This window comes from Engystomops pustulosus, chromosome 6, assembly GCF_040894005.1.
Source record: "Engystomops pustulosus chromosome 6, aEngPut4.maternal, whole genome shotgun sequence".
NCBI lineage: Eukaryota > Metazoa > Chordata > Amphibia > Anura > Leptodactylidae > Engystomops > Engystomops pustulosus.
Genome location: NC_092416.1, coordinates 145,479,282 through 145,505,869, shown reverse-complemented (window position 1 = coordinate 145,505,869; position 26,588 = coordinate 145,479,282). Strand labels below are relative to the sequence as shown.

Sequence of the window (26,588 nt, the reverse complement as noted above, 5' to 3'; positions counted from 1 at the left end):
GGACAATACAGGGCAGACATGACTAGATGTCTGAGGAATCCCCTGAAATTACACTTCTACCCCTCCTACTAATATGATTACTGCAATAATTATGGTGTTAATGAGGATTACTGCATGTATATTATAGTGGAATGTAATTATAATTTAGCAAAGGGAGTGTTTTAGCAGAACAAACTGTTATATTTCCGCATAAACATAAGAGAACACAAAAATAAATAGGATATTATATTTGCATGGTGTCCTCATCCTAACTACAACCAATTGACGGACCTTTATATATAGACACTAGAGACTATGGAATTTATAGGACTAAAGGTAAAAGGAATAACATCAGGGAATTAAATAAGTCCTGTAAACATGAAAACTGCAACTATTATTATTTCAACTACTACTATAGTAGTAATAGTGGTAGTAAAACGATTACTTATAATTTATTACTATTATTATATTCCTATGATGAGTAATAAATGATTAGTAATAGTTTTACTACCACCAGTATTCTCGTTTTTATTTCATTTTACTACTTACTACTAATCTAATGTTTAGTATTTCGTTCAAGGAATATTCACAGCTAAAGATAAGGAGCATTATAAAACATGGATAAAAGAAGTAAAAATAAAAGACATAGTATTATTCACATAATAGTACAAATGCGAAATATAAGGCATATATATACCTTTATATCTATTAGGACAGTTAATAACTAATATACTGTAAAAATCTAATGTTCTACCTTCACAATTATTTCCAATTTTTCAAAAATAAGATACACTAACAATAAACTTCAATAGTACTAAAGCTGCGTTTAATTATGTTCATGTTTATTATTAATCAAAACTAATGTACTCACTGATGATGGTTGGTTTTTTTATCACCCATTTGTTTGCAGTTTTATACAAAAGTTAAAACTCTTGAATTATAACAACATTATTCATGATGGTGGTGCTATATGTACAGTATAAAGCAGGGATTGCACTTCTTATAAATGTACTATGTGATGCAGCAGAGGCTGGGGCTGTGATGATGAGCCCTGGATCCAGATATAGAAGTCTTCATGTATGATGGCAGCCTGTGTGCAGGGGGAGAGGCCAGCACAGGGTGAATCGCAGGTCACAGCTTGTTGTAACTATATGAAAATGCCAGCGGCCATCACACACACCACGCCTCGCTGTTTAACAAAGACTGACAAACTATGAGATTAATTCCCCCAAAAAAACTGGGGATCTGTGTTTCTAATGGGCTCATAAGGCCCCAGAGCCTGACCGCACCAAGGAGCAGAGGCTTGTACTGCGCTGCTGTTACTGTTATGCACATACAGGAGGAAGGGGTGAGGTCCCTGAGCTCTGTCACATCTCTATGGAAGAAAACAAGACCTGCAGGAAGAGGCATGGAGTGTGACCAAGGTATGTGACCAGGGCTGCAGCACACAGGAGAACTGGAGGGGGCGCCACGGGGGGAGGGGGAGTCTTACAGGTAGAAGAACAAGACGTAGGTAGGGGGATACAAGGTGTGCTGGAGAGCAAGACAATATATTCAGGATAAATAATAATAATAATTATTATTATTATTATCATTATTATCATTATTTTTATTAGTAGTAGCATTATTATTACATTTAGCATTATTTTATTATTATTATTATTATTATTACAGTTATACATTTTTATTTATTATTCAAATTTTTATTTTATTTAAATAGTAATATCAATCATACCTATTATTATTTAAATAATATTAGTGCTGATAATATAATAAATGCTATGAATGTATACATTTTAACAATAACAGCAATGTTATTATGTACAGCAATATTTATAATAACAATTAATAATAATAACTTTATGAACAGAATAGTTCATATTAGAGGTAGAACAGCAAGAAAGACTAAACAGGCCTAATGTTCTAATGTTTGGAATGAAGGGAGACATGAACAGTGACTGGGGTATATATATATATATATATATATATATATATATATATATATATATATATCTTGTTTGTGTGTTTTCTTCCTATGTACCTTTTAAATGTCTATATTTAAGGATCTATCTATGTGTGAGCACTTGTTATTTAATCTAGGACTTAAATATATGTATATATATATATAATATTTAAGTTCTAGATTAAATAACAAGGGTTCACACATAGATCCTTAAATATAGACATTTAAAAGGTACATAGGAAGAAAATAAACAAGATAGTAGAAACAAACACAAGGAATCATTAGTAGATAAAAAAAAGCTTTATCTGGTAGATCATATAAAGTGCTTCTATATTCTTCTGTGTTCATATATCTTAATGTATATGTAGTATATTACTTTTTTTTTTTATAAAATAACTTAGAATAAATAGTTGCTGCACTTTTAATGCAACCTCTGCAAAAAAAAAAACTATAATCACCTGTAAAGTCATGGGCGATGTGTTCGCTATATTGGAGACTGTTGGATTGTGCTTGTTTTATACTTTATGTACTATAGTAAGATACTTTGGTTTTGTAGTTTTCAAGTGGACAATGTTAATGTCTTGTGAACTGATTTTTGTCATATCTTGAACAACATGGTGATTTTGGTGATAATTGAGGAGATAATAGACTTTGATGATTCTGCTTTGATTTGATGGTTGTTCTTTCATGTTATTATCTACTTCTTTATCTGCACACTTGTGCCTATGAATAGGTCCCTATATACTATTCATGGTCTGGGTAGAGTCTGCCGAATATCTGGGAGGTGCAGCTAATTTACTGCTTGTTTATGGAGATATTAGCTCCAATGTATTCATGAGGTGTTATATCCGACAGATATATTTATGGTGTGAACTACCTGATGCCAGCTGCTTATTTATGGCATACTGTGGATGTAATGTTTTCTATTACATTTCATGCATTAATTATATTATCATCGTTTTGGTGCAAATGTGATTTTCGGATTTTGTAGGATTTCGCTTGAGCTGTATCTGCCAGAAAGCAATGAGAAGATTCTGATTCTGTCTGTCTTCTGTATGTACCCTGTAGATCCGAATTTGTGTGAGGACAATCATTTCACAAATTCGTGTCTGGGGGGATATGCAGTTGACATAAACGCAACAGGCGCAAAGAGGGCGCAATCTGATCGTCGTGTACGAAGTGTCTTGTCCTATATTCTATCTACAGAACTTGTTTTACAGAAAGCTCCAGACCCTTGATCAGGATTTGCAATATAATAATTCATGACTATGAGGCTAGAACATTCATTTTGCTGAGCTACAAATCCCTTCTATTTCTCCCTTGCAATTTAATAATGTGCCTAAATGGAATTTAGTAAAGCAAGTATCCAGAATTAGTTGATGAATTTTCTATCGATCCAGAGCAGAAGATATTTGTCTCTGCCAGTCTCCTCTGTCTACAGACACCAGCCAGACCCCCTCCGCCAACCGCAGCAGAAATCTGGCTTATTTTAAGGAAATCTGAACACAGGAGGAGATTTTGCTTTTGCTTTGGATGAGGAAAGAAGATGGAGAAGTAGTGCCCTTCACCTGGTGTATTAACACTTCAGGAGCTTCCAGGAGGGCGGGGGGCACTTTCTGGACTGGGGAGACATAACCTGCACGTTTCCTTATCCGGGGATGGGGGGAACATTTCTATTGGCTGTTGGTGTCACATGTAAACTCAACTTTGTTCACTTGACAGTAAGTAGGAGGGTTTTACCAAACAGGAAAACGAGCAGGACTCCAGGAATAAATTGTATATGGGTTTGGGGTTAATTTCCAACAAATAAATGACCATGAGTTCGTTTTTGATCAGCTCCAATTATGTGGACCCCAAATTTCCACCGTGCGAGGAATATTCCCAGACAGATTACCTCCCTAGCTCCTCTCCTGAGTATTACTGCAGCCAGAAGAGGGACAGCAGCTTCCAGCATGGGGCGACCTACCCCCGATCAGCCTGCACCAGCCTGCACTACTCCTCCTGCCAGGGCAGCGGCCGGGCAGCCTCTGCTATGCTATCCCCCAGGACTCACCCCCAAGAAGACAAACACCAGCCCCCCAGGTCACCTCCATCCTGCGGCCAGTTGTCCTCAGAGCAGAAGCCCCCAGAATCCTCCTGCCAGGACCCAGTGGTGTACCCCTGGATGAAGAAGGTGCACATCTCTGCTGGTAAGTGTCTCTTCTCTCTACTAACACTTGGATATTGTGTGTCCCTTTAAATTTACGATGTGCTGTTTGCAGGGCAGTATAATTACATCCTCCATAAATTTTTATGACTCTACTTGGCCAAACGCCTTTGAAGTAGACTTTACCATCCTCCTCAAATTTCTCCCAAGCTCCTTTTTTGTAGTGTTGTGGACCTTCCTACATTAAGGTTTTATGTTGTTTCTAATTTGTGTTTAAGTGGCAGATTGGGTAAACTTTCACTGCATCCTGTCACTTTAACACTTCCCAGCTCATAGGAGTCAGGGATGGGGGTTTATGTATAATTCATAGCTGGGGGGGGGGTGACAAATGGAAAAACTTGTACTTATTTTGTATTGTTTGGCTATTTATTCCAATGGGCCTTCTTGAGCTTGTGTTGTGTGTGATTTTCTTGCAGTCAATGCTTCATATTCTGGGGGTGAGGCCAAGCGATCCCGTACAGCATATACCAGGCAGCAAGTGCTGGAGCTGGAAAAGGAGTTTCACTACAACCGGTATCTCACCCGCAGGCGGAGAGTGGAAATCGCGCACACTTTGCGCCTCTCTGAGCGCCAGATCAAGATATGGTTCCAAAACAGGAGGATGAAATGGAAAAAAGATCACAAACTTCCAAATACTAAAATCAGGTCTAACCCTGTCTCAAATCTGAACCAGAACAAAGCTTCACCGACCTGTCCCTAAAAATTCTCCCTTTCTATAATGGAAGAAGAAGACTTGGCTGGGACTTGGCTTTGTTCCTCGGCTGTAGATAGATTTCAGATTTGGAGAAGATAGATCTATGTTTCATCTTTAATCACGACAAACTCTGGCCCATTTGTCATGTTTACATTGTGGTACAAAGGATGACAGAAGCGACGCTCCCTTTAATAAATGAGGCTCCTTGTTCTGTATTTTGTGATCTTACAGCAGGACACTGGGTGTTGCTAGTGATGTCCACACACAATGTACTGCAGACTTCTTGTCCATTGCCTTATGATTGCTGTGTAATAGCTTAAGCATCTTCCATCCTTATCCCCTGGTAGGGGCCTGGGAGTGAGTCCTGTCCATGCAGACCCATATGTATATACTACAGAACCCCTCATCTTCAACTTTGTTGTTTTATTGTAAATAGTATATAAATAAATATTTTTTTTCTGATGTAAATCTCAGTGTCTCTGTCTGTATGAAGACTTATCTGTAGTATTAATCTCCTACATGAAATCCTATTTGTTCTTTACTCATTGTAACAACACCACATAATGACTGGCAAATAGCACTTAAGGGAAGCTGAAAGTTTATTCTACACACTAAAAATCACCTTCTTTCTTACATTCATTAGACATTTTTCTTTTTGCTGCACAGATGTTTCTTAGTGTTTTCAGGTTTTTCTGTGTGTGTTTTTTTATATTACAAAGGATCTTGGCCACTGCAATAGCTCAAACCCTGACAAGCAAATAGATAATCAACAAGACAAATGGCTTCTTTTGTGAGACGCGGCCTTGGATTAATTTTCATTTTCGTTCCCTATTACTGGATTTCAGTTATGGAGTAAATATAATGTTACTATTGATAATAATGATACTATTGGACTCTTTTTATATGTATATACTTACTGTTATATACTGTTATTTTATTTATATTTAATCTGCATCATCTGTTCGTTTAATTCTAATTATGTCCCAAAGGATTTTTTTTTTTTCGAAAATTGTATTTTATTAACGTAGTAAATAACCCAAAATTCTGATGTGTGAATTTACACACCTGCAGTTTGCTTCATATTTATTACATTTATTCAATTAATTAATTTCATAGAAAAAAAATAATATTTGCACACACAACACACCACTCTATCTGTCTATCCATCCATCTATCTATCTATCTATCTATCTATCTATCTATCTATCTATCTATCTATCTATCTATCTGTCTATATCTCTATATTAAGGTTTGTGATGTGGTCTGCTAATAGCATACTACAACTACTATTAAGAATAATAATAATATTAATGATGATAATAACACTATAATCAATATATAGGATTATTAATAACAATTATATTAATACTATAAATACTATAGTAAATATATAGTAACATTATACTAAATAATGACAGTAATTGTAATACTATGATAAATACTATTGTAAATATATAGTATTTGTTATAAATATAACTACTACTAAAAATATTATTTTCATCATTATATTATGTTCTTGGCAAAATAATTATCTATATGTTCTTTAACAAAGTATATGTAAAAAAAAAAAAAAAAAGCTGATAGACCTTCATAAAGATACATAACTACAGAACTTATAAGAGTTTGCTTAAACTATAGCATGTGAGGTTAATTTAGAAACATTTTGGGACCTTGACTGTAAACCGCCTCTGGAAATAAACTAAACTATTCAGGTCTCCTCATCCCCATAGTCTGCATTATTTAAGAGAATGAAAGCTACATCTGGCGCAGCCCCTCAATATATTTCTCATTTTCTTTCCTCGTGAGAATGGAATAAAAGATGCTTCTTTCTGAGAAGCAGAATGGCCAGTGGACACCTCTTTCTGTTGAATGTGAGGTTCACAACCATTATTTGTAGACACAGCCCTAAGAAAAATGTGAGAATTATGCAGAAAAATCATTAATCACTAGTGAAAAAAAAAATCCTTACTCTGTGTCTTTGTTATTGAACAGCAAATCTGTGTGGACCTTCTGTTGGGAGAGAAAAAAAAGGTGAAGGCGTCCCTGGATCCTCAAGAGAGTCACAAGTGCAAGCAGGGAGATTTTTTTTATTTTTACACTTTGGAAAAGTTCTGCAAACATGGCCTGGAAATTAGAAGTTGTGAGAGCAGATTCCAGGAGCCCTCAAGGTAACAGAGCTCTGTCACCAGGCTGCTGCATTTTATGACTTTATTACCTCCTGTAATGTGTGTGTCTATAAACAAAACCCTCTTTTGAAGTCTCTTTGATCACAACCTAAATTTATCAGGAGAAAGTTGCTTCTCCATGTTGCATGTCTTTTCGTGTGGGTCCGAATATTCACGTAGATATTTATCTCTTCATAGACTAACTTTCATGGTATAATTGAATAGTATATTTCCTTGTCTTGTAGTATCACCAATACTTTGTATATCATAGCTGTAGATTTTAATTAACACTATGTGACCAGTATATATATATATATATATATATATATATATATATATATATACACTTTAGAAGAGAAAGGAATGTGGAAAGGAATGATCCCTGAGTTCATCTGCAGGGCAAACCAGTGTGATGAACAGAGAATGACCCAGGAAACCCTGTGACCTCTGTGAGGCCGGACAGTGCAGTGTTTAACATCTCCTACAAGGCACAACTCAAATCTAAACTCAGGAATCTCTCCAGAGAGGAGATCTGTTTCTGTGTGAGTTCTATGGCTGCCTGGAGTTCTTCTTCATATCTGATCTGGGCCTTTTTGACTCTGTTTTTACAAAAAAAATGCTACAATACAAAACAACACTAGTTGTGGATTAGGTGTTGGTGTGCACACTCCAACAACAACAACTGTGTCCCAATATACAGTCATCCTCTGGCCAGTGCTTATAGGGGGCCTGGTTTTTCATTTGCATGGCTTCATGCACACAGTCATTTTAGAAAATGGTTCTGCATCTATCTCAACATTTACTGAAATGTGTTCATCTCCTTTAACAAACTTTGTGACGTGTCTCCTTAAATTAGCACTCGTCTGTCATATCCTTGAGATGTAATTCATTGTGAATGTCAAAAAATGTATTTTTAAGGATCCCATTTCTTTGCTCTATTGTCTTCTAAAGTGTAATTACACATTCATTTATGAAACTATCCTCACGACATCATATGGCTCTGATCACTGTCCCATTGACTTAGGATGTACATATGATCTTATAGTATGGGCTATGTGTATAAGGTCTAATTTTTCATATATCAACATCTTGATAAATGGGTGCATTGCTCTATAGATTATTGTACAAAAGCAGAAAACCTTGCATAATAGTCTATGCTTAAAAAATATCTATAAATCACCATCTATGTATTTTAAAATCACTATATTAGTCTGACCAATTGGAAACGATAGAATATTTAATAAATACCATATACAAAATATACCATAAACAATACCAATACAAAATACCATTAAATACGTTTTTATTTGATTTCATCAGTATAAAGAACAGCTAGCAGGGCTTTGTGCAGAAAAATTCTGTGTTATGGAGGTGCTTGGATTTTGTGATCCTCATACAATGCTTATGCTGCCACATACAGTTTCCATTCAAATTGAATGTGAAACTATTTGTTTTGATATGTGATCTGATGAGATTTGATGGGTTCACATCTGCATTGAGGATCCATTATGAATTTTTACTTAAATCTGGTCAAAATACAGAGTAAATTATAGAAATCCAATTGACTCCACAAAGCTCAATTGTGTCTATCGAGGCTTTGGTGTCCATCACATGACAGTGTAAATTTTTGCTGTTTTGCTCCTTTAAACAATAGATGAACATCTTAAATGAGCAGAGCAGAGCAGTGTATGAAAATTGCATTGTAAAAAAACGCATCTACAGTTTTGTGCACTAGACTGAACATTGGCTCCATAGAAAGATCAAAATGCATGTACACATGAAAGGTGGTATACAGAAGGCCCTTCATACACACAACTATGACACTACAGTGTGCAATATGGCACACAATATGGAACTGTGTTTTGCAGAGTATGTTTCCAATTTGTGGACTGTTTAGCTAGCCAGCTAGTATTTCTAGGGGATAGTTGTGCAGTTTTCATATCCATTGTATGACATTAGGTCCATCTTTAAAATATGTGAAAAATATAAATTATACTGACTCCAATGTGTTTGTGTACATCAGACAGATGCACACGTTTATCTGAATATATGCCTATACATTCTACCAAGCCATAGACATGATAGAGGGATAGGCTCATTTCACACTACCGTTCAAACCTCCATTAAATCTATCTATCTACCCATCTCTCATTTCTAACTACCTATCTACCTATTGATTTATCATTTAAATTTGCTTACCTATTTTTCTCTCTATACCTCACATTTATAATATAGTATCCAACATCTGTGTTTCTATCTATATATTTATATATTATATAGGTGTGTCTATATATCTGTCTATTTCTACAATAACACAAATGTAAATACTGACACTTACTATCCATTCGTATTGACTTCAATGCAAACATAACTTAATGGCATCCGTTATGATCAGTTTGGCACCATCCGTTATGAATCAGTTTTTTAACGGAAAAAAAGTGCTGCAAGCTCCGTTATTTTTTTTTCCCGTAAAAAAAACGGAAGAATAACGCATGATAGTACAACTCATGACAACTAATGACATAAAAATGTACATTGATTTCAATGGGATTTCAAACGGATTGGTTCAACTTCCCTTTTAAACATTTTAAAGTGGAAAGTAGAAATGGAAATCCTGAGGGTAGTGTGAACTGGCAAGGAACGGAGGTTTGAAGGGTAGTGTGAACATAAAGTGAGACAGATAGATAGAAAAATAGATAGATAGATAGATAGATAGATAGATAGATAGATAGATAGATAGATAGATGGATGCTTATGTAAACATCTATACATTCTTACATTTGATAGCAGATATTAAATCCTAGTAATATTCAGCAATGATTTATTTAACAGAAAAAGAAACTTGACTGTGCAGGGGGATTGTGCTGGAAAAGATAGCCAGAATGGATTGCAGGGATAGCTCCACCATTGTTCTACAGTGAGGGCTGACACTCGGAGATTTCTCGCAGTCTGTGTCCTCAATGATAGATTTATGATGCCCAATAAAACTGGCTTGTTTAAATTCCTAAATCAATCTCCACACTCATTATATAAACTTTACCTTTTATCTCCCTAAAATGCTTTGAAGCCCTCACCCAGATGTCTGGCTTTGTGGCTTTTTTTTTTTTTTTGGGCGAGTGTCCACAGAAAAAATAGACAAACGTTTTATTTCCTTACTGAGCATCAGCCACACAGCAGTGTATGTGCTTTACCGCCTATAAAACATCGAACACTGTTTTTAGTATGTTTTATGTAGAATTTATGCTCAAGATAGATAGATAGATAGATAGATAGATAGATAGATAGATGAGATAGATAGATAGTTTAAGAAAATAATAGTATTTCGTTACAATATATATCACATTGTGTAGCAGAATGTTCTTGACACTTCTTTATGTGTGTGATGATAGATAGATAGATAGATAGATAGATAGATAGATAGATAGATAGATAGATAGATAGAGACATGCCGATACTAGAGAGTTTAGGAAATATTCTTACAATTACTTTGTTTACATTTAGATCACATTGTGTAGAATGGAAACGTGATACCTTTATATATGTGTAATATTAATTATACATACGATCGATAGTTAATAGATAATTGATAGATGTGTATTTGATAGATACATGATTAGATATCAGGTTGAGGAATAGTAATTAGAGATTTTTTCAATGTTGTTTACAGTTTGTTACAATTTCTATCACATCGTGTAGCAGGATGTAAACTGAGCTCCTGATGATTGTCTATGTGTGGAATATTTGGTATCCCAGCTCCTGGCATTGAAGACCCCGGTGTTTTTGTGGAAGGTCATAGTGGTCCTCTGTGTATGGAAGTGAGACCCCCCTCCTCCCTTACCCTGTCACGTGATTCATTAAATAATTAATGCAGAGGTTGCAGGATAGATATGTATTCGTCAGGAAAATCGCAGACATGGTCTCCTTGTGTCTGACGTGAAATTCAACTGTCCTTAAAGAACAGCCTATAGCAGATAGAAGGAGAAGGAGAGCAGAGAGAGGGAGAGGGAGACAAGGGCTGGCATAAAACAAGTGGGATCAGAGCCACACCGTGGGCTGGATTATTGTAAGTAGCGGGGATTCCCTCTGTCTGTCTGTGTCCATGTAAATTTATTGTGTCTTATTAATGTTATTGTCGTAAATGGTGACAAATAGTAATCTTCATTTCCTGCCATCCGTCCTGACTCGCAGCTATGTGTGCTTCTACCCACAGAGACGATCAGACAGGATTTTAAGGTTTATTCCCTTACAATGGCCTTGATTTATGACGATAGGGGTGTCAGCGCGGTGCATTGTGTGTTTGTGGGAGAGTTGTGTTGTTTATGATGCTGTCCGCACTGAATCATTTCTCAGGATCAGCCTCTGATGAGAATCTCAGCTTTCCCTCCACTCCTGTCCTCCAGCATTTGCCTTACACTGGCACTTAAAGGGACATGACTGGCCTGGGGTCTCACATTACCACACTGCAAGCATGCAAGGGGGGAAGTTTATTGTGCAAGTTTATATTTTTGTTAAAAGTGTGCATACCCAATGGATATTTGGGTATCCAGTAGATACTAGGTTTAGTTACATTGTAGTCGGACCTTCAGTGTGTTATACAGTCACTATTAATGGCTAAAGTTTATACATTTATCTACAGACACAATATACAAGCAGAAGGCAGTGGTGCTTGTGCACAGACTGGATGTCTCAGGTACCAGCACATACTGGTAACTTTCCCGATGTCTGTCAGTGCCGACTACACACATATATACACTAGAAGCTCTATCTCATTCATCACAATGAAATAATGAATCAACCAGGAGTATTCATGTACAGAGTAAAGAACAAAGGGGCAGGTGAGGTAAAATATATGCCATTCAACATAGAGATTGTAGGGCATGAAGCCATATACTGTGGCAAGTATGGGGAGTTTGTACCGTTATTATAAAGTCGTTTGTTGCGTTTATATAGCGTTTGACCAGCTGAAACGTGACATTGGTCATTAAAATCGAGGTTGCTGAAAAGAAACACTTTGGTCGTGTTCACACTATAGTATTCTACACAAAAGATCGCATGGAATCTATTCTATACTATCTCCCTATGTAATGATATTGAGCAGAATGCTGCCGTGTGAACATAGTCTTCTGGCATCCCTATTTTAAATCAGTGAAACCATTGACTTACAGCACATAGTTGTCATGGATAGCTATTTTTCACAAAAGGTATATTGAAAGAAAAATAAATAAGGAAAACAAACTATATATATATATATATATATATATATATATATATATACATACATAAGATACCTTAATAAATATCTCGGATAGCTATTTGGAAAGGGAAAGAATTAATTTAACATTAAAAAGAAAACTGAAATAAATTGTACAAATACAGGGAGGAGGTTGTAGGAATGGAAGTCAACAATAATCAAATCTATAAATTTCTATCTATTGGTATATATACAAACTATATCCATTTTCCTATTTATATGCCTATCTATAATAATATATAATAAGACAAAGAGACAAAGAAACAATACATATATGTCGTTTTAGCAGTAGCTTTCCCAATATGGTGCATCCAGAACAAAGCAATCCCTATGGTTAATCATTTACCATACAAGGTTGTATATCTATATAATACACTCTCCACATGATGCACTAAATATAAGCCCTAGAAACAGTCAGTAATAATAAGCTTATTAAGGCAGATACCATTGTGAAAAAACGCAGGCTACTTAATACCCAGCCAGATACATAACTAAAATGTACCAATTTACACACTGTCCTATATAAATATACAGTCATAAGCAGCTATTGGCATATGCCTTCTTGTATACAGAGGGCTATATTATTTTATACCATTGTTTTGCTAAAACTTGTATTATTATTAATGATTATTATTATTATTATTACTTTATAGTTTGTTTTTGATCTTAGTTCACATTGTCATAGGGACAATCATATTTAATAACATAACTAAGATTAATGTTAAAGGCCAAACCTAAAAAGTACATAGATGTAAAAAAAAAAAAAGAGAGAGATGGAAATGGAAAGGTGTGGATTAAAGGAGATGAAAGAAAGTACATAGATGTATAAGGAGAGAGGAAGGAAGGACTGGCTGGTTATATAACATATTGAATACAGTTAGACACTAAAGAGGAGAAGAAAAATACATGAGGAAAGAGAAGGAACAGAAAGCAGAGGGGTCACTATAGAGAAGAGACTAGAACACATGCTATGTGATGTAGTATAGATGTGTGTGATTGTGTTATATATAGTTTATGTAGTATGGCACACTGGTGGATTGGTGATTGTTAATATCTTGTGTATAATGTATTTACTTAAAATGTGTAACTATTGTTTTTTTTGGTCAGAATTTCCCATCAGTATTTGTAATTCAAATCCAGGTGTGGAAGCTAAACAGAGAAAATGAATAAACCCTACAAATCCCCTTTTCCCCTAAGATCTTTTGCAGTGTATTATTTGGCAAACATAACCTTCCCAACCCCCATTGCTCCCCCTCCCCTCAAATATGGCCTTTTGATTCTCATCTAGATTCAATTTTTCTTTTTCTTTTAGTCTTGGCCTACAAATACTGTTGTGAAATACTACTACATTTTTGTTTGGGGTATGGATTTTTGTGTAAATGATTTGAATGGGGCCTGATGCTGTAGGTTTTGTGTTTTGTGTAGTGAACGGTTACCTATAAAGCACACTTTGGGTACTTAAGGCTCTGTACACACTTATCTATGGATGTCTGTCATTAGATAATCCGAAATAATCGGAAATGTTAATAATAATAAAAATAAATGTGAACAATGTGTGACCTTCCTGCATATTTGTATGCAGATGAATGAAATGCTCTGTGTGTGGTGTACACAAGTTTGTGCTGTCAATATGGAGGAGAGAGAAAGGGAGGTGTGTATTGTATAGCTGCTGCTCATGTGTCCTGTGTATGTGTGTAGTATATACAGTGCGTGTACATTGAGATACATTGAGATGAAATGTATGTTTTTAATTTGCTTGCATTTGGCGTATCTTATGTCTCTCTGTTAAGTGAAGTTATTATTGTTCATACATATCTATATGATACATAATCTTGGTGGTGTGTGCGTGTTCACACTAGCATCATGGCTTTAATTTTTAAAGGATCCTTTACAAATAAGAGAAATCTATTGTGTAACAGATCCTGATGGATCCCATTGATTGGGCTCTGTTCACAAAAGCCCCAAGGCTTGGGTTTCTAGCAGAGGCCTAGTTTCTAATCTATGCAGGGGAAACAACAAGCCCCAATTACTATAATGGATCCATTAAGTTTCCTTTGGGATTTTTGTCGACAAATATAACGCTGTAAACTGTGCTGTTTTTTTTTTTTTTACCAAAAAGGCAAAACCCTATTGGATGCTCTTAGCACAGATGTGAATAGACATATAAGATCCCATTGTCTATATGGTCTGAAAGGTTGGTTGGGGAAAAGGGGTGGACAAAAAGGCGCAGTAGACTGCAATATTCTGGGGTCCAGAAAAAAGGCAAACCCTACTGAACAAAACCATTGCATCAGTGTGAGTATAAGTCCAAGGGAAAATTTACACATGAAGGTTTTGAGTGTTTTTTCTTAATGTGTTCAGTTATTTTTATTTTTTTAATTGCTTTTTTGAAGACAAAATTAGGCGTGTATCATACAAGGAGAAGAGATATAAAGGACAGATGGTATTAAGCCAAGTTCACATTATCCTCCAAACCTCCATAAAGAATGGAGGTTTAATATATAAATTAAAAATCCCATTGACATCAATGTACATTTTATCTCATCTGTTATGCGTGCAGTTTTTTTTTTTTTACAGAAAATATGGCGGTGGTAGCGGTACGTTTTCTCCATTTGAAAACAAATAAAATAATGGATAACGGATGACATAAAATTTACATTAATGTCATTGATTTTTCATTGATATCTCAAACCTCCGTTCTTTCCTTCATATTTGAACAGTAGTGTGAACTTAGCCTTACTCTGTTTTAATCCACTGGTGGTAGATGCAAAAACCGAATATAAGAACCTAAACAAAAACATGGAGTAGCTTTCACATATGTACAGCGCCTCTGGTGCAGCGTACAAAATCCAGAGAGAATATGAAACTCGAAAGGATCCAGTAGTTGTTAGTGGGATGGATTTTTGGCAGTTGTGACGCCAGAGATCATTTTGCGCCTTACATAAAAATGCCGCATTTTTCAATTCGGGGCACCAAAGCGTCATCAGATTTCTCACAAACTGCTCAAAAGACGCAGCAAATATACAGGAACCCACCCAAAAGGCATGTTCACACTTGCATTTGGTTGAGTACATTTTGCTTAGTTCTTATTTTGACAGATTATATTGGAAATTTTATTAATGTCAATGGGTCAACTTGCTGCCAAATTGCCTTAATTTACATGAATTACCAATCACATGAAGACATTTTGCTTTAAAAATATGGTGTTACTTTTTTTTTTTGCCACTGTGATTGCACCTATAGAATCTGCACCTTTGACTGGCCTGAGGCTGTAGAGATGATTGTGCAGAATGTTGGGGTTGTAACATTGTGTGTGTGTGTGTGTGTGTGTGTGGTTTATAGCTTTGGGGTTTGTCTGTGTATATGTGCACATTTGTGTGATGTGCATACAATAGTATACGTTTTTTTATCTTCTCCAGGAGCCATGTGGTTCTTACATTTGGGAATCCTGTGTTTCCAGTAACATTCAGCATTTCTGTTACATTTGTCACCTCCTTAGCGTTTGGCAAAGGCACAACAAACAGATGTAAGATAGCACCACACAGTGCAAATGTGTGGAAAAGAGCAGTTCTTGGTGAATCATTGATTTACAAGTGCCAAACACAATGGGCCCCTCTTCTTCCCCTTCATAGCTATAGTCTATATATATAGTAGTAAGGATTTATTTACTAAATAAATCCAAATATGTATCTATCTATTACCATACATAATACATCCATACCATACATCATGATGTGATATATTACAATTTCAAATATTTCTACTATGTCATTTGTTCGTTTTGAATATAAAGCTACCAACATGTTAAATGTCAAAAACGAAATATTAATACAGCTTTGAGTAAGGAACAAATAATTTACGACCCATTATATATTCGGCTCTGTTTTAACAAGGCGATGGCATTTTATGTTTTCTAAAGCCCAACATCTCAATATAAAAGTGTGAGTTTACAGAAGCAATTTTTTTCCACTTTGGTCTCCGATTTCCTCAGGCGAATCACTGCACATGTGTAGAAAAATATCACCATACAGCAGGAACATGAAACCCAAGCTTGATATTTTCGCAGAAAATTGTCTTCCATTAAATTTCCCTTGCCTCGGAATTATTCTCTTTGCCTCCAGCTAAAGTGGAATATTTTTTTTTTTTTTTAACCAAGCGGTTCATCTGCTCAGGAATGAAATCTGAGACAAACCACAAGGTCCTCGGTGACCTTAATGTAATTGATTTTATCATAAATCATCAAGTTGATGAAGAAAACAAAGTTTTCATTGAAATAAATTGATATTAATGGAGTTTTTTTTTTTTGGGGTGGGGGGGATTTAAACTACCTTTGTTGTTGTCTTGTGCCTGGGTGAATCCCTAGATTTCTGGTAAGGATATTGCAGCTCCTAATATTTCTCCATGAATAGATTTATTTATCGAGATTTAGTCAGGGCGATATCCACTTATTACAATGATGATGTGTTGTGTCTAGAGAGGCTTCAATAATGAGCTCGAAATAAAGGGTCGCCAGAAATTTAAAGTCAATACTTGTCCCTTCTAGGAGAGTTAAAATAGGGAAAGGCTGTGACCTTATGATTTAGAGACCGTACAAAGATGTCACATAACAATACGATCATAGATACCCCGTTAAACATTAACAGGCACAGAGTCTTCTTGTCTGGTTAAAAATTAACCTCTAAAATACAGAAGGAGAATTTACAGAAAATCCAAACACTTCTAAGATGAAATATCAAACTTTTTTTTTTTTCTCCCAAAAAGTTTAGAGGCTGATAAGACCTCGTGTGGAGGGAAGTGGTAAATTTTCAGAATTACTTGGCTCTGACTTCTCATCATTATTGGTCATTTATGGTGGCAGAGCCCTGGTGGAAGGAGTGAGAAGGATATAGCCTGGAAGTGCTCTTGGCTAGGTTGATATGAAGCGTGGGTGTGAGCCAACCCACCTCCCCTAAACCCTCCAGCAAAGTGCAGAGTCAGGTTATCACTTTAGAGCAGAGGACCCCAAGCATCCAGCAGATGCAGAGCTTTGAAGACTAGTTCCTTAAAGAAACTGGAATTTTATCTGTTGTCCTGTCATTTCTTGCTGGAGTACAGTCCACTCCGGTTTTCACCCACCTCAAGACATTGTCCTGGCCCTGAAGATGATATCACACAGGCATCAATGCAGAGAGCAGCCACCAAACTTCTGTCACCCTGATGCCTAAGGCTCTGCCACCTCTCTGGTCCATCACTGGGGCCATCACTTCATCAATGTGTGGCTCTGACACCAATCTCAGGTCACCAGCAATGAGTCCTTTGCAGGAGAGGTGACCTTAGAGGGAGGTTGGGTGAGGTCCTACATGCAGCTTCTCTGTTAGAGGTGAGTGAATGCTCATATGTAGGAACAGTTTGATGATTTTGATGGTCATGCAGTATGAAGTGTGCAGATAATTGTCAGACTTCAGTACAATGTTACAACCTTTATCTAGGATCAGTTGGATTTTGTCTTCATATGTAATATTTTTTTTCCTTGCTGGAAATGAATAATTAACTGGCCATGATGCCTTCTGTATCTTGGTGCCAGGGCCACGTGTAATAAAGAATATATGGCCAGCAGCCCCTGCTTTTACTATGAGGAGGTCACAGTGATTTGTGATGGTTTTACACTCAGTATAAATGTGAGCTAATAATATTTAAAGGCCAGTAACTCACAGGCTGCAGAAACATTAGAGATGAGGTTTGATATATATCACAGCAGTCAAGGCAAGCCACGTGCCTGCCACAAGGAATATACACCATTGTGGGTAATATATTACACCTAACACCTCTCCCTTCACTAGGTGCTTTCAGTAATTACAATCTAATAGAGCAAATTATCTCCATAGACTGGTAGGCCCCTGTCCTCACTCCTAGGTATGTGTATCCTGCAGGGGCCTTTTAGTACATATTTTAATAGTAAAACTATTGAAATATCAATTTTATGGTGGACAGGTCTTAATATTGTTCTATCTATTGTAATATATTACATCACATGCAAAAAGAGAAATGTATAATAAATAATAATAATAATAATAATAAATCTTTATATAGCTGCAACATATTTTACAGATCATGGGCTACATAAATAACAAAAACTAGACATTAAAAAGCAATAACATGGTCAGAGGGAACAATAGGAATGAAGGCCCTGGTCACAAGAGCTTACACTCAATGATATTGCTTAGGATTTAGAGACCCTTTAGTAACCCTGTGTGTCTTTGGTTCTACAGGCAACTTCTCCTGTCCATTTTTGTTGAAGTTTGATACTTATTGGACACGATTGTTAATCTGGTAAGTCCAATCATATGGTAATTCTCATTGTAGTGATATTTTTTTTTTTTTGTAATGGATGTAATATGTGTAATATATGGCATACAGGAGTGTATATAGACAATATAAGAATGTAAAATTGCTAAAATATTGAAAAGCTTAAAAAGTTACAAAAGAAAACAACTTTATGTGGCATTACTATTACCTTTCTAGTGTTTTTTTTTTTTACTACTGAGCAGGAGAGTCTCATAATATTGTACATGAAGAACCTTGTTAGAGATAGCCATCTCCACTTCACAATCCCAAGTAGTACATACCTATGAGATGTCATTCTAATATGACACAGCCCACACTTCCTCGCCTAACACCTACCCCTCTATGATTTACATGGGCTGGATTGCCTGTACTTTATTCAGTATTATATAAAGACATTACATATGTATATTATAACACTTATACATATTAGTGATAATGCTCATAGTATAATGGAAAATACTACTATATATGTGAAATTGTGTATCCTACATAGGAGGTGAGGATGGCCATAGTGACCAATCAGGATTTAGCCATATTTTCCCAACACCATTTGGAAGATAAAAGAATCCTGACTGGTTGCCAAGGGCAATATCTTGCTAGTGATTTGGTCTGGCCAATAGGGTGAAGACATTTTCTTGCAATGTGTAATGTTTTCAATTCAATATATATATATATATATATATATTCCATACAGTGTATGGCCCACATTCCTTATCATGTCTGAAGTAAATTTTTTTAACATCAAATTTCTCTTTTGTAGTGTTTCATAGTATAATTTCACCACATCTCCTATAACTGACCCTAACTTGCCCTTTTTGGAACACAAGGCATTGTATGGAAGGGGTTCGCCATTCTTTTTATTCTTTTTCCACTGTATAACATGTAGTAAACCTAATGCAGAAAACTATATACATACCAGGAGAAACAAACTGCAACAACCCCATCCATAGCCATCTATATACTCTTCTCTTTATCTTTAAATTAAAAGAATATGGACTCCATGTGTTAAGTGTTGGAATTTGCTGACCTAGGGGATGTAAACTCTTGACACCCTCTTATGTATATCAAAGGCAAACTGCTGTACACTACTTTTATTTGTTAAAGTATCCTGGTGCTTTAAGTGCTATAGCACAGCAGGAAACCAGGCAATGACCCAGCTGAGCTACACCAGGTGGTGCACACACCTCTCCTATCACCTAATCACCTAATAATAATACTACTAGATCTTTATATAGCGCCATCATATTCTGAAGTGCTGTACAGATCATGTGTACATACAAGACATTACAGGGTAATACAATGGTCAGGTTGTTCATGCTAAAAAGAGCTAACAATCTATGAACCTCTCCCTAAGCAGTGCTTCGACTCACTGTCAGCCTGAGCCCTTCACTATCTTGTGGTAATGAAAGGGTTAGACTCCAGGGAGCGCTATATAGACCCACATTGGACACTGCACATACAAGGAAGGCAATTCCCCCATCTACGTTATAGTTTTTTTTTATTTTTTATTTTATTTAAACCTGTATAGTCCTGACACTCTCTTACTAGGCCAGGCTTTTCCCAGAAAATAAAAAACAAACAAACAAAACTTAGTAGTTATTTTTTTCTTTATGGATGTGTAATATAATTAATGTGCATTATTAACTAATTTATCTAAAATACCTCAAGAGAAGGAGGGGTGGGGGGGAGAGAAGTGTCCATTAACCCCTGCCTTCCCGCAGCTTCTTGGCAAGTACTGCCCCCAGTGGAGGTGCAGGGGTTAAACTGCAATGGCTGTGAAAACAACTAGACGCCCTGGATGGAATAAGGAAGGCAGAATGTAGCAGGCAGCTTATACTTAGGTGAGTCCAAGTGCTCTATTAGCATAGCCTGGCACCTAATTGAGCAGGAGAAGGGGTAGCTTGAAGACTAGGCCTCTGTCCACGTCTGTCATTAGCATAATCCCTCAGTGCTGACGCTGTGCTTAGAGCATTAACAGCCGGTGACTTGTGCTGGAAAAGCAAATGGTGATTTTTGGGGTAATTGTCTGGAGGATATTGGCTGGAGAATGCAGGATTCCTGCTCCTGGAAGAGGCTGAGGAGCTGGGGCCATTGTTAGCAGGAGAGTAGGGCGGTGTATAGGGCAGCCTTGAAGCTTCAGCTTGTCCATTGCAAGCCCTGGGATTAGCACGGATCTCCTCCAGCTCTGCCTCTCTAGCCCGGGTCCTCATGCTGCTCGCCAGGCTGCCTATTGATCCTGGAAGTGGATGTATATGATGCCTGCTAGTGCTATGCTCTTCACAGTCTGCTAAGGTAAGCTGGACCCAAATAGTCTATCAGTGAATGGCGGAGTCTGTGTCCCAGTGATTTATGACCATATGACTGCAATCTCGGTTCAAGAAGAGTTCACAGCTGCCTTTAGCTCTCCTCTGCTCACACACTTTCCCTATTTCTTAGCTTCTCATTAAACATCTATTTACTGCAATCTGTTTATTTCATGTAGGAAATACAACAGCTAGATTTCTGTCATTGAGACTTGTGGCCAGACAGCCCCCATCAAGGTGCTGCACAGCCTGTGTCTATTGTCTTATGCTTTGTCACCCACTAATATTGGCACATTTGTTTTTTAAATTTCACTTTCAATTCCTATTTTTTGTCCCCGTATTTATTTTGATAGGAATTTAAAATCGGAATTGCAAATCGAAAAATCATGAGATGTATTTCTATATGAATGTAATATAAATATATATATATATAATTGGATGTTTATAGTATTTAATTATGCCTTTTTTCTGTGATTTAAAGCCCCTTATAAAAAATAGTTACATTCTATTAATCCAGCAATACAAAATAACATATAAAATATTCGTTCTGTTTAGCTCCTGAGAAGATGGGGGGCAGTGGTAGCTAATTGGAACAGCATAGCATTTAATATTTATTATTCAGGTAGAGAGTTTTTCTTTAACAATTCCTTGGAGTAAATAATTAGGATTCCGACAAAGATAAATGAGCGACATTTGTGACGTGTGGAGAGATGAGGAGCAAGAGCTGCCCAGACCTAGAGAGACTCTACCTCTACCTCTCCCTCTCTTCTTATTTCCTAGCTGACATTATTATATGATTCCAAACGTTTTATTATCTCACACAAAACAACTCATGTGGTCACAATATTTAGTGCTGTACAATAACAAGGCCTCCTGTGACAGAGCAGAACACACTGCAAGGCTGACTGTCTGCAAGCAAAAATATGCCATTATTTGTTTCATATATATAATATACACACACTTTCTCTCATAGATATATAGATATAGTGTATACTTTTTTATACATCAACAACAGTATATAAAAATATTTAGTATATTAGTTATATTTATATACTATTTAGTATATTAGTTATATTTATATTTATATATTAGTTATGTCAGTATAGTTAAAGCTTATATATACATAATGCAAAAGCATAAATACTTCTATTTTTTTCTTGCTTAAAGGGGGATCCTCCCTTAAACCTTTTTATTTTGGTAAATAGACTCGACGCTGTGCCTATATGGAATAATACTGAGTATTTATTATTTAGAGAAGGATATTTACAAATAAAATATTGTAACACGGAAATTGAATTTGAAAATATTTGGAATACAAAGAAAGATCCAGTTGTGTTTTTTTCCCTATGTGCTGGTGAGGAATAAAAGGAATTGTGGAGCTGTTTGAGGTCTCCGGGTGCTCGGTTGACCCTCATACATCATAGCACTGGGCTCAGGACAGCAGCTATTATCCTGGATTCTTCAGCTCCGGGCACAGGCAGCTTTGCTAGTTTTTCTGGTTTTTAAAGGAGTTTTATTTGGCAAACTGAGAGGAAAGATAAAGAGACAAGGAGAGTGTAAAATGTTTATTATGCCGTTTTTTATGCAGGATATAAGAATGTGTCTTCTAGGTAAGACTCCGAATTCTGTAGCTACATTTCCATTTGTATTTTTTTCAGGATTAGAAGCTGCTGATATAGAAATGTGATCCTTTTAATCGATGCTTATCTCCGATTTATGCCAAGAAAATTTTACACTAATATGCAGATACTGATATAATCGGGCAAGAAACCCCCCAAATCCCGTCATTGTTCATATATATCTCGATGTTATGAATCTGTTATTTTGTTTCTGGAGTTAATACGTGTGTGCATTGTGTTTTTGTTCTCCTAGGTTGGCTTCAACAGATACAAAGGATATCCGTGCCAGGTGACTGCGGGGTGCCAATGTTATTCTGTAAGGGTGGGGACACCCTCCGAGTAGGTGACAACACGTTTTGGGGATCCAGGAGATGCAGAAAGCATCCTACTATGACAACCCCACTCTCTTTGGAGGCTACTCGTACCAGGCAGGTGCTCTGGGCTATGATGGGCCACAGCAGTCTTTTGGGACTTCTTCTCACCTCGACAATGATTTCCAGCGTTCGTCTTGTTCCTTGCAATCCTTGGGACACAATGGTCCATTGGCTAAAGCTAAAAACCTAAATGGAAGCTGCATGCGCCCCAGTCTGGCATCTGACCACCACCAGGCCTCTTCTCTGTCCCCACAACAGAACCCCCCTGCAGCCCCCAGTAACAGCAGCACCCAGCCTGGAGCCAAGTCCTCATCGGTAAAAACACAGGTCCCCTCTAATACAACCAGCAAACAGATCTTCCCATGGATGAAAGAGTCCAGGCAAAACTCCAAGCAGAAATCCAGCCCCCCTGCCACAGGTACTTAGGCCTCCATACACATTGCCTCACTTTATCTGTTACTGGGTTATCCATTGGTGCACGGGAGGCCATTTTACTTTGGGTGCCTAAAGTGTTGCTTCATAAAATGATCTGCACCTTCACCCTTGTCATGGTGACTCATCTATAACAAATATTTCTATATTTATGAACAGTTGCAAACATTTACATACATGTTTATGCTTTGTAGATCGTTCCAACAGCTGCACTTACCACTTAGGTATTATTAACCCCTTGTGTCATGCTAAGTCAGTGTCTACCTCCATTCTCCAATAAATTACTGCTAATTATTTATTATTTTCCAATGTTGATTGTAGATAAATATTTTTTTATAATGTAATGCCCCCCATTTCTCATGAATTAGAAAATCAGACAATTATATATTAATGTGTAGGGCTCATGCCATTGAGATTGTTGCCTGTTTGCAAAAATAGCATCAATTGGCAGTCCATGTGTTAGGCTAAGTTCACACTTCCATTCAAATTTCCATTGTTTACTTCTGTAAAAAAAGAAAGTAAAGAATGGAGGTTAAAAATCCCATTGACATCAATGTAAAATTGATGTCATCCATCATTTATGTGTTTATTTTTATTTTTTTGTTTAAATGAAAATTCGTATTGTATCCATATTGTTGTGTGTGTGTGTTTGCTTTTTTTTTTTTTTTTTTACACATGCTCATAAAACCATACGGTTGGCTAAAATTAGATGGCATCATCTGAAAAAAAAAAAAAATGAAGTGCACATGGATGACGTAATTGTGCTCTCCATTTTTGTAATGCGGATCCATTGACTTCTATGGAAGCCCATGGTTGTATGGCCCGCAGATCAGTGTAAAAGAAACCGGAAATGAGAAAAGACTCATGGGAAACAGTCTCTCAGTATGCTAGATGTGTAAATCATGGATAGCACATAGAAGCGCGAAAGAGCCCTAAAATTATGAGTCAATGACTACTAATTGTCATAAATATAACCTTTTTTTGCTTGTATTCAATAATTTTTCATCACATAAATGCTGTAATAGACGCCCTTATCATCCTATTGTCTATCTATGGAGAGGCAGGAGCTAGTGCAGCCATGTACCTGTTCCATGTGTTGTTATCTCACTAATAATGGAATCTTAGATAAAGGTCAGGATGCAACTGCCTACATTGCCTGATCAAATCTCCATAAAGCAGGGCAGCTTTGGGGGGCAGAGCTCTTAATAAATGCCAGGCTTATGAAGTGCAGACTAATGTGGTAAAGGCCAGGTCTGGGCAAAGCATGTTACAGAATTTATTATGGAATAATGCTTTCAATTTCTGAGTGTAGTAATTATCCTTTATCTCATTTGAAGCTACAGAGAGCATCAGTGGTGACAGGAGCCCCCCGGGTTCCTCTGCCTCCAAGAGAGCGCGTACGGCCTACACCAGCGCACAGCTTGTGGAGCTGGAGAAGGAGTTTCACTTTAACCGCTATCTGTGCAGACCCAGGAGGGTGGAAATGGCAAATTTGCTCAACCTCAGTGAGAGGCAAATCAAGATCTGGTTCCAGAATCGTAGAATGAAGTATAAGAAGGATCAAAAGGTAAAAGGGATGTCATCATCCTCAGGAGGACCTTCGCCTACTAGCACTCCACCTCTCAGCATGCAATCCTCTGCAGGCTTCCTGGGATCCATGCACTCAATGACTGCAAATTATGAGGCGCCTTCCCCACCTCCCTTTAATAACAAACCCCACCAAAATGCCTACTACCAGACCCCAGCAAAAGGTTGTCCTTCCCAACAGAAGTATGGAAACACCGCTCCAGAGTATGATCACCATGGCCTACCAGGGAATGGCGCCAGCTATGTCTCTCCTAGTATGCAAGGGAGCCCAGTGTATGTTGGGGGGAACTATGTGGATTCTGTGCCAGCACAAGGCCCTTCTATGTATGGTCTTAACCACCTTGCACACCAGCCCAATAACATGGACTATAGTGGCGCCCCTTCCATGCCAACCAGCCAGCACCATGCACCTTGTGAACCCCACCCAACTTACACAGAGCTCTCATCACATCATCAGGGAAGGATCCAGGAAGCCCCAAAACTGACCCATTTGTGATTTTTGTGTGGAAACATCTAGACTGTAGGGGACGCTGAGCAAAGGCACTGCCTATTGATCAACCAGAAGCATTTGTGTTGATCTGCTGTTATTGTATTTTTTACATTTTTTTCTACATACTGGATATTACAGGACTCTATCACACACTGTAATTCAACCACAATATCAGCAATACAAGTGCTTCTGAAGGCTGTGTTTCATTTTGCTTGATAGGGAATGATTTACTGTTAGTATTATGTTGTATGGAATAATATTGGCTCCCTTTTTAATGGCATTTGTTATTCCATCCTACCAGTAGAATGTGACAAATTCCACCTGATCAGCTATAGGCTGGGATAAATAGTAAAATGTTGAAAGATCCTGGATCATTTTGTTTGTAAACACCATGTATGCTTATAGCGGTTCACATGTGTATTGTCCTGTAAGTAACAGGAGACATATTGCTTTGTAGTGGTAGGAACCTAGGCCTTAAGATCAAAATGAACAATGTAATATGTAGATCATTGATTTTTGGTGTCAGTTCTCTGTTAAAAAATATATGGGTTCCAATAATTGTTGGCCTTTCCTAAAGGCCACAAATGATTCCTCTAGTCTTATCGTGAATACAGGGTATATAGTATACTATACTATACTAGGAGATGTCTGCTCACCAATCTAAGCACAGTGAATCCTGCTCAGTGTTTGCTAAGCTATCAGTGTGGACATCTTCCTTGCACTTCGAGTTTACAAGGGTGAGAGCAGCCCAGAGGCCCAGATCCCTCAGATCTGCCTAGAAATATTTATTAATGCTGCTTATGGAATCCGTTGAAACAATTATTTTTTTCCCCCCTCATTTTTGTATTATTTATCCAGCATATTAACGTATTTATGAGATTTAAGAAGGAAAAAAAATGTACTTTTTGTATTTTCTTGTTCTAAAAGGTTGTGTTTCCCTGTCATTGTAAAATATTGCCTATTTAATTCTAGTATTTTAGAGAGATGTTAGTTTGTTTTCTTGTACTAATGGGTAATGTAACTACTCCTACTGGAGGCATGGAAAGACTCATCCAGCTGTTATTGTCTAGCCATGAATAGGGAGGCTGCACAAAACCCTCTGGAGAACTCTTTGTTCCTTGTAGGTCATTTTAATTTGCAAAAAAATATGTCTGTTATTAAAAAAAAAAAATCCTGGAATAAACTTTGTGTTATAAAATCA

At 36.9% G+C, this 26,588-nt stretch overlaps 2 protein-coding genes across 6 annotated transcripts; both read left to right on the top strand.

The window, feature by feature from the left end:
- Positions 1-1,257: 1,257 nt before the first annotated feature.
- Positions 1,258-26,588, top strand: HOXB3 (homeobox B3). Of its 5 annotated transcripts, XM_072111633.1 has the most exons (5): positions 1,258-1,403; positions 6,835-7,010; positions 18,507-18,567; positions 22,758-23,296; positions 24,648-26,588. In XM_072111633.1, exons 4-5 carry the CDS (start codon positions 22,876-22,878, stop codon positions 25,391-25,393), a joined length of 1,167 nt encoding a protein of 388 aa, XP_071967734.1. In that variant the 5' UTR covers positions 1,258-1,403; positions 6,835-7,010; positions 18,507-18,567; positions 22,758-22,875; the 3' UTR covers positions 25,394-26,588. The 5 variants fall into 5 exon arrangements, with proteins under 5 accessions (XP_071967734.1, XP_071967735.1, XP_071967733.1 ...); XM_072111634.1 differs by lacking the exons at positions 1,258-1,403; positions 6,835-7,010 and adding an exon at positions 11,053-11,070; XM_072111632.1 differs by lacking the exons at positions 1,258-1,403; positions 6,835-7,010; positions 18,507-18,567 and adding an exon at positions 20,273-20,423.
- Positions 3,083-5,241, top strand: HOXB4 (homeobox B4). The gene is made up of 2 exons (XM_072111637.1): positions 3,083-4,131; positions 4,565-5,241. The coding sequence occupies exons 1-2, from the start codon at positions 3,753-3,755 to the stop codon at positions 4,846-4,848; spliced, it is 663 nt and encodes a 220-aa protein (XP_071967738.1). The 5' UTR covers positions 3,083-3,752; the 3' UTR covers positions 4,849-5,241.